At 44.2% G+C, this 8,346-nt stretch overlaps 1 protein-coding gene across 1 annotated transcript in view; it reads left to right on the top strand.

Annotated features, from left to right (window-relative positions):
- ADIPOR1 (adiponectin receptor 1) overlaps nucleotides 1–8,346 on the top strand; it is a 17,289-nt gene that overhangs the window by 511 nt on the left and 8,432 nt on the right. The window contains 2 exon segments of the mRNA XM_011931780.1: nucleotides 3,850–3,916; nucleotides 6,957–7,250. Coding sequence (XP_011787170.1) covers nucleotides 7,051–7,250 — 200 coding nt within the window. The 5' untranslated portion in view covers nucleotides 3,850–3,916; nucleotides 6,957–7,050.

Here is an 8,346-nt window from a genome sequence, read left to right as displayed (position 1 = left end):
CGCGGGGACCCCGGGGGCCCCGACCCAGGCCTGGGGAGGAGATAGCCGTTGGGGGAACCCGCTCCGACGTGCCAAGGGTCCCGGGCCCCAGCCCAGGAGCCGCCCGGCCTCCCAGCGTCCAGCCGGTCGAGGTTGTAAACATTTCCGGCCCCTCCCACTGCGCGCCGCCTCCGAAGAGGCCTAGGTGCAGTGGGCGCTCGTCCCCGGCTGTCCCCCGACTCCCGGCAGTCTTGTGAGTGCTGCGCCTTTAGCCCCACGGGGTGGAGATGCATGGGTTCCCCGGATCGGGACCAGACAGCCAGAGCTAAGCCTGGCCCCGAGGCCGCCGCGCGTGGACAGGGAGTGCTGCGGGCCTAGGTCGCGAACCGCCTCTCAGCGGGGAACAGCCGCACTGGGTGACAGGGAAGCCCAAAGGTTCCTCCACCAACAATCTTTGGCAAGCCAAGTCGTGACAGTGCCCTCACTTTGATGGGGTGGGAAGGGAGGTTGGTGATCGCTCTGCAGGGTTAAGGTAATCCTGAAGGCTGAAATGCGGGGCAGAATCGAAGCTACTTTGGGGGAAAATGAAATTTCATTAGCTGAGATACCTAGGATTGATGTATACTATCTTCTATTTGAGAATTTTGGTCTTCAAGCCTTCGATTTTAAGAAAATAGATAAGTGTTTTCCCTCAGTTTCTGGTGCTCCGTGGGAGAATGGGAAACTGACAAGGCCAATTTCAGTTTACACCATTTCACATGTCAGAGGAGCACCAGGAGGCCGTGGTTCTTTACTAGATTAACCATAGTACTTCCCTCAAGTAATTTAGAAGACAGGCTAGAAAATACAGCTGAGAATACATAGGCTGCGGTCTTCAAAACAAGTGAAGATTATAATGGCTGGTTCTTTTCTGAAATGAAGTAATAGTGGGGTCTGTTCACTGCTTTTCTGTTTTGCTAGTAGTTGGGTAGGGCACCATGGTGCAACTTCGGTTCCTGAGGTTGTATAGTATCTGTATACTGCCAGGAATTTAGGGTGGTGCTAAACAGATTGCAATGTCGGGGTTCCGGCTTGCAGCCACTAAATGTATTTACTCCAGGAGTAACTTTTATGTACCCATATTGTAATTTGCACGTGGGAAATCAGTCATAAAAACCGATGTTACCTGTGAAGGCCCATGTTAGGGTAGACCTCCACAAAACTATACCTAATTGTAGAGTAGAATCTGAAAGCCTATTCTCAGTGGTCAAGACTTTGCCTGCAGGTAGGAGAGAATCTCAGAAAAGTAACAGGAAGCAACATTAATCCACCGATCCCCATTACTGATTTATAAAGTACACCACCTTAAGTAGGCTTTTAGGCTATTTTCAGTTTCTTCAGTCTGGCCTCATTTTACCTTTCCAGGACTCTTTGGAAAAATGAATTGTTTACTGCCCTGGGGACTGTGTTCTTTCATGTCTTGTTCACACCATATACTCTCCTGGAATGCCCTGTTTCCATCTCCACCTATCAAGCTCCTTTCATAAAATCTTCCACAAAACTTTTCTGATCACTTCAACTAAAGTTGCGCTTTTCTTTTGAATTCCTCCTGCACATAATGGCACTAAGCCTTGTAGTAATGATATTAGGAAAGTTATTTCCCCCGTTTAGAGGCCAACGACCATTTCAGCCCTCTGACTCCTCTTTGCCTTGTCTCTGTGGCCACAACACCACGCGTATTGTAAGTAGTCGGTATTCTCAGATTAATGAAGGTTAAGAAATTGCCCTTCTTTCTAGGCCAGTATATTTGTTCTGTGTTTCCATAGGAAATTTCCTTTGACTTCTAATACAAAGTCAAACTGAAACCCTTTAACACTCCTGCCACATTATCCTGTCCCATCTACTTCTTATCACACGGGTAAGATAAGCAATCATCTTTATATCTAGAAGCCTTGTGAATTATGGTGAGGTTTTTTTCTTGGGTCAGTACTCATCAATGTTGTTATGTCCATTTGTCCCTAATGTCACCTCTTGGACTTTGTTCCTCTCACCATGCTTAAAGTTGATTCCTTTTTCCTGCTCAAAAATGTTGGGGGCACAGGCCGGACGTGGTAACTCATGCCTGTAATCTCAGCACTTTGGGAGACTGAGGTGGGTGGATCACCTGAGGTCAGGAGTTCAAGACCAACCTGATCAACATGGCGAAACCCTGTCTCTACTAAAAATACAAAAATTATCCGGATGTGGTGGCAGGTGCCTGTAATCCCAGCTACTTGGGAGGCTGAGGCATGAGAATGAATTGCTTGACGCTGGGAGGCGGAGGTTACAGTGAGCAGATCGTACCACTGCACTCCAACCTGGGGGATAGAGTAAGACTCTTGTCTCCAAAAAAAAAAAAAAAGTGGGAGCTGGCATTGGCTGGGCGCGGTGGCTCACACCTGTAATCCCAGCACTTTGGGAGGCTGATGCAGGAGAATTGCTTGAGTCCAGGAGTACTAGGCTGCAGTGAGCTATTGTCATGCCACACACTCCAGCCTGGGCCTGGAACTGACTGAACTGGGAGCAAGACCCGGACTCCAAAAATAAAAAATGGGCTGGTGTTAAAATCCTTCATATGCCTGTATACTGTTCACTTTTTTTTTTGGCATAACATTAGCAAAGTTTGCCTGTCTGTTAGGGCTCAAAAACACCTCTTCAGTCAGGCACAGTGGTTCATACCTGTAATCCCAGCACTTTGGGATGCCAAGGCTGGAGGGATCAAGACTAGCCTGGGCAACATAGTGAGACCTCGTCTCTACAAAATAAACAAAATTAGCTGGGCATGGTGGCACATGCCTTTAGTCCCAGTTACTAAGACTTGGGAAGCTAAGGTGGGAGGATCGCTTGAGTCCGGCAGGTTGAGGCTGCAGTGAGCTGAGATCACACCACTGCACTCCAGCCTGGGTGACCAAGCAAGACCTTTTCTTAAAAGACTTCTTCTGTTGGGGAAGAACTACGAAGGAAGTCAGATTGTTTTTCCACTTCAGACTCTGGGACGCTTGGCATCAAGTAGGAGAGCTGAGGCCCCATTACTGTACTTGGGTGATTTCAAGCATGTGCTTTTGCTTTGACTCATATTTCTCCAACAAAGCTGTGAAACTATCCTCCCCAAAATACAGTGGATAAGGGGAAAGATGACTGTTCTTTATCTATACTGCTAGACTGGTCTTGCTTTAGCACAAGAATCAAGCTAGGCATGGATAGAGCCTACCCACAGACTCTCTAAAGGCCCGGGAACTAAACTCTTAGAAACTCTGTGTCTTTGCCTCCAGGAAAGGTGTGCTATAACCTGGAAAACTTGGGAATTGGTTCACAGTATAAATGTCTCCAAAAACTATGAGTGAAATAACTCTCCAGCTAATTGGCTGGTGATTAAAAATCAGTCTTTTCCCCAAGTTTGGCACAGGATTATCTTATTTATAGGAGTACAAACACCTCCCTGCTCCACAGCTTTACTCTCTAATATCCTAGGTTTACCCAGTTGGAAAGCTTAGTGGTAAAGGTTTATTAGCTTGAGTTGAAGAAATCCCATCAAAAATGCACTCAGTCGAGTTTGGCTCAAATGTAATTTGCAATATTGGGTGTGGCAAGCTTGAGGGGAAAGGCATTTCCTCTAAAATACATAAGGACATAGAAAACTGGCAGAAAGTTGGCTCTCCTAGGATCATTCTAACACCTTAGGGGTTTGTTCTGATTTTACATCATCGACCAAAACACACTTGTAATTCTCCATTGTTTGTGAGTGATCCACCCCATAGAAGTGGTATTTTCAGATCCTAGTATTATTTGCTCTTCTTTCTTGCCAGACGTCCGATCCCTATCTCTCCCTTTCCTGTCTCTGTGTTACTACAGTTTAGAAGACCAAACTGGACAATGGACTTTGCTCATTATGATGACATGCTCTCCATTGACCTCCATTGTATATACTTTAATGCATGATGATATATTTTGTATGATGAGTTGTAGCTGTCGGCTGGTTTGTGAGTTAACTGGGGTCTCAGGTTTTGGTGACTCTGGGTCTAGAAGATTTGTAGAGGTGGTATAGGAGCTAGTGATAGAGGAGCTAGAGGGAATCAGAAGAACTAATAGTAATTGTGTTGGACTGAAAAGGGAAAAGACTGATAATAGCTGGAAGACTTGAGGGCATAAAAACTTTTCAGATCAAATGATGAAATTAGTAAGAATGCCAAGCTGGATTCTGCATATGATCTTTGGACCCTAATTGCCCAGCTTAAATTTTCTCTATATTATTCTCATTGCTTCTAGTAAAATAGTTACATAGCACTCAAAATGACTAAATTTAGTGTGTGACGGTTCTAGTTGAGGGGTTCTGTCCCTCCACTGCCCTCCTGGAGCAAATTGTATCACTTATTTTTGTGCATATGACAAACTACCTATGTTATCTGGCTCTTTGAAAACAATGCTGTAACTTGTTCAACTTGTATTTTGCACAGTATCTTAGAATGCCTTAGGGTGCTGTTCCTAAATACACTTGCTAAATAATGAATGTGTTCACTTACTCTGGGGAAAGGGATAAGAGAAGCCACCACAAGCGCAAGAAAATGTGCCCTTATCTAAGTGGCTAGAAGTTAAGTCATATGCTCGCAAGCTGGAATCTGCCCCATTCATTCATTTTGAAATGGGTTCTAACCAAAATAAAGTATATTTATTATCTTATGATCCGTGTGTTGCATCTTAGAACCAGAATTTTGTTTTGTTTTGTTTTGTTTGTGCCCTGGTGGTCTGATCTAAATTACTGCCAACAGTATCGCAAGCTAAGTGTGCCCCTCTTTTCAGATTTATCCAAGATGCCCAAAACTATTTATGGTTTTTGCTTGCGATATAAAGTGTTCTGTTGTTGTTGTTGTTTTGCTTGCGATATAACGTGTTTTTTTAGTAAGGGTGCTGATTCAGTAGTACTTCACTTTGAGGAAATATGTTTTGAGGTCGGCCTATTGAGAAAGATTTCCTAGTGTCCCTGTCATGTGGGTTGCCCATCCTTGAGATTTTCAGAGTCCTTCAGCTTCCTGTTCTCCTTGAGCTCAATTGTTCACTATGACTGTGTGCTGGCATCTCGTCAGAGTCTTGCACATTTAAAGGAAGAGGAACTGCCTATGTGTTGACACCATATAAAGGTCTGCTGTATAGCAAGTTATTGTTTTTGTCTCTCTTGGACTAAATTGCTGGTTGCTTTCAGCTGTGCTTGTGGGTTGAGCATAGCATGACTCATGACTGTTTAGAAGCTCGAGGATTGCCCTTACCTGATGTGTTAGTGTTTCTCCAGAAAGCGCCAATAGGATACATACATATGGATACAGGTGGGATTTATTAGGGAATTGGCTCATGAGATTATGGAGGCTAAGTCCCACAGTATGTCATCTGCAAGCTAGACAAGAAGGGGAGTCCGTAACTGGTTCAGTTTAAGGCTGAAGGCCTGAGAACCCAAGGGGCTATTGGTGCACGTCCCAGAATCCCAAGGCAGGAGAACCTGGAGTTTCTGATGTCCAAGGGCAGGAAAAGAAGGGTGTCCCAGCTCCAGGAGGGAAGGAGGGGGAGAGAGAGAGACAGAGAGAGAGAGTTAGGGAGTCAGAGAAAGAGATTTATAATCCCTGAGAAGAAATTGTGATTACTCTTAGATAAAAAAGAACTAACACAAGATATCAAAGATATTTGTATATAGTGAATAGCCATGGATGATATAGTGTCTCCCTCAGGAGCAAAGTTATGTTTACTGCCCAATATAAAAGACTGGGGCTCCCTAAGCTTAAGTTTCCTCTCCCAGAATGCAACCCACTCCATACGTAGGTGTTACCTGGCCCTGCCTGCATTGCAATTGCAATGTGGTTATTTGGGTTTGGGTGGGGCTTGGGTAACCAATGCCAGAAAATGCTAATATTCTGGCTACTGCTATTGCTATAACTAATAAAGTCCTTTGTGTGGGGTAGGGGTGGGGAAAGAACTAATAATTTACAGCATAGTGGAAATATTTGGAAACTTTCTCCCTCTTTCCCTCTTTTTTTATTTGCGTTTCCCTGAGGCCTGATTAAAGACTACTGTGAAAATCCAACCCAGGAAAACCTAAAGTGTCTGAGATTTTTCCTAGAAAATGGAATTCTGGGTTTTTCTGATTTTGTATGTGCCTGTCTCTAGTTTCTGAAATACTCATTTGAGTGGGGCTTAGATTATGGGTTGTGGTGGTTGAAACAAGTTCTTGCAGAGCTGGTTATTAGGTATGTGTGTGGCAAAGGATAAAGTGGGGCTGCCTCCTTGTCTTCACCTTCCTGCTTCCAGGTAAGTTCTTGCTTGCTTGCAGGACAGATTGTGATGAAAGCTTGTTATCCCAGGGTTGAACTCAGGCTGTAATGCTATAATAGAATTAGTAGACTTCGCAGAGAAATTAACCACTAGGCATCTGTCCCACAACCAAGTTCCTATTGTATGCATGACACATTTTATCAAAGCATTTGTAGATAAGGTCCAACTGAGTTCAGTTGGCATTTAATTCATTTCTAAGCCTGGATGATCTTGTAGTAATTGCAGCCAGATGATGGCTTTATATTTTTGTTCCTCAGCCTCAGAGCTAGGCCTTTCTTGGGCAGAGTGAGCTTTAGGAGTGGTAGGTGAGACTCTTCTCACTAAATGGTTCCATACCTGTGGGAGTGAGTTGAGGGTGGGTAGCTGTTTTTCTCTGGTGACAGTTTGGTGCAGTAACCTTAGATCATTTGAAAGCAAGCAACTAGGTGTTACATTTTCAGCCTTACTTATAAGATCAGTGAGGTTCTGGGTAAAGGTTGATGTTAAAGAGGGAGGACAGGAATAGATTTCATTTAAGCAATTAACTGGCCTTTAGAATTGGGACAGGATATGGGTTGATTAGCTTCTTATTCAGTATTAGAGTATAGAAATGAAACTGTAAGAGGAATAAATTGTCAATCCTTCATGTTTGTGTTTGCTTTTAGTGTCTTCTATCACAGGGAGATCTCTGCCCCCTGGGGCTGAGAGACCCCAACCTTTCCCCAAGCTGAAGCTGCAGGGTATTGAGGTACCAGCCAGATGTCTTCCCACAAAGGATCTGTGGTGGCACAGGGGAATGGGACTCCTGCCAGTAACAGGGAAACTGACACGGTGGAACTGGCTGAACTAGGACCCCTGCTAGAAGAGAAGGGCAAACGGGTAATCGCCAACCCAACCAAAGTAAGTCATCTTCCCAGGAGTCATCCCCTTGTTCAGTTTCTCTCCTTAGAACTCTCTCAGTTTCTCTTTTTTAAGATCTCACTGTTCAAAAGGAGGAACATTGCATTCTGGAAATGTCTCTATCTGAGTCTCTATGATACTATTATAAACATCTTGTTGTCTGCTTTCCCCATTGTAAGCTTTTGGGAATTTACTCATCTTTGTAACACCAGTGCTTAGCACAAGGCCTGCAGTCCAATAAATAATCAGTAAATATCTGAATGAATGAAGGAAGCAGTCAATTAGGATTAGGCTTGACTTCATATAACACACAAAAATCCTTACAGCTTTGACAGGACAGAAGTCTCTCAAGCAAAAGAATTTCAGAAGTAACCAATCCAGGGCTAATATGGAGACTCCACCACTGTCAGGCACCTGTGTTGCTCCCCATCACTCTTAATATGTTGCCCATCATACCCACATTCTATCCACCATGAAAGGGAAAGGAGAAGAAAGGCCCTCTCTTTCCCTTTTATTTTTATTGAGATAAGGTCTTGCCATGTTGCCCAGGCTGATCTTTTAAACTCCTAGGCTCAAGTGATCCTCCTGCCTCAGCCTCCCAAAGTGTTGGAATTATAGGTGTGAGCCACTGTGCCCGGCCACCTCTTTCCCTTTTAAAGGGACTATCTCTACTAAAAAATACAAAAATTAGCTGGGTGTGGTGGCAGTCGCCTGTAATCCCAGCTACTCGGGAGGCTGAGGCAGGAGAATCACTTGTACCTGGGAGGCAGAGGTTGCAGTGAGCTGAGATCGTGCCATTGTACTCCAGCCTGGGCAACAAGAGTGAAACCCCCTCTCAGAAAAACAAAAATAAAGGGACTATCAGGAAGTACCTCATAACACTTAGGCCAGAACTTACTTACATAACTATATTCAGCTGTAGTGGAGGTTGGAAAGTGCAGCCTGAGTAAAATTGCAGTAACATTGCCACCCTGAACAAAACTGTGGACTTTGTTACTTAGGAAGAGAGAGAATGGACATTGGGGTAGGCTGGCTGAAAGCTGTAGCACAAAATCTAAGATGGACAATGTGTTTACCAGTGACCATCAACAACAGGAGAGAAATAGCCCAGAACAGGAGTTGAACTGCCAGGCTTTCTTTTTTTTTTTTTTTTTT

The sequence above is a fragment of the Colobus angolensis genome, unplaced genomic scaffold (genome assembly GCF_000951035.1).
Source record: "Colobus angolensis palliatus isolate OR3802 unplaced genomic scaffold, Cang.pa_1.0 Scaffold91, whole genome shotgun sequence".
In the NCBI taxonomy this organism is placed as follows: Eukaryota; Metazoa; Chordata; class Mammalia; order Primates; family Cercopithecidae; genus Colobus; species Colobus angolensis.
The sequence above is the reverse complement of the archived record's forward strand: the minus strand, read 5'-3'. Positions and strand labels throughout refer to the sequence as shown.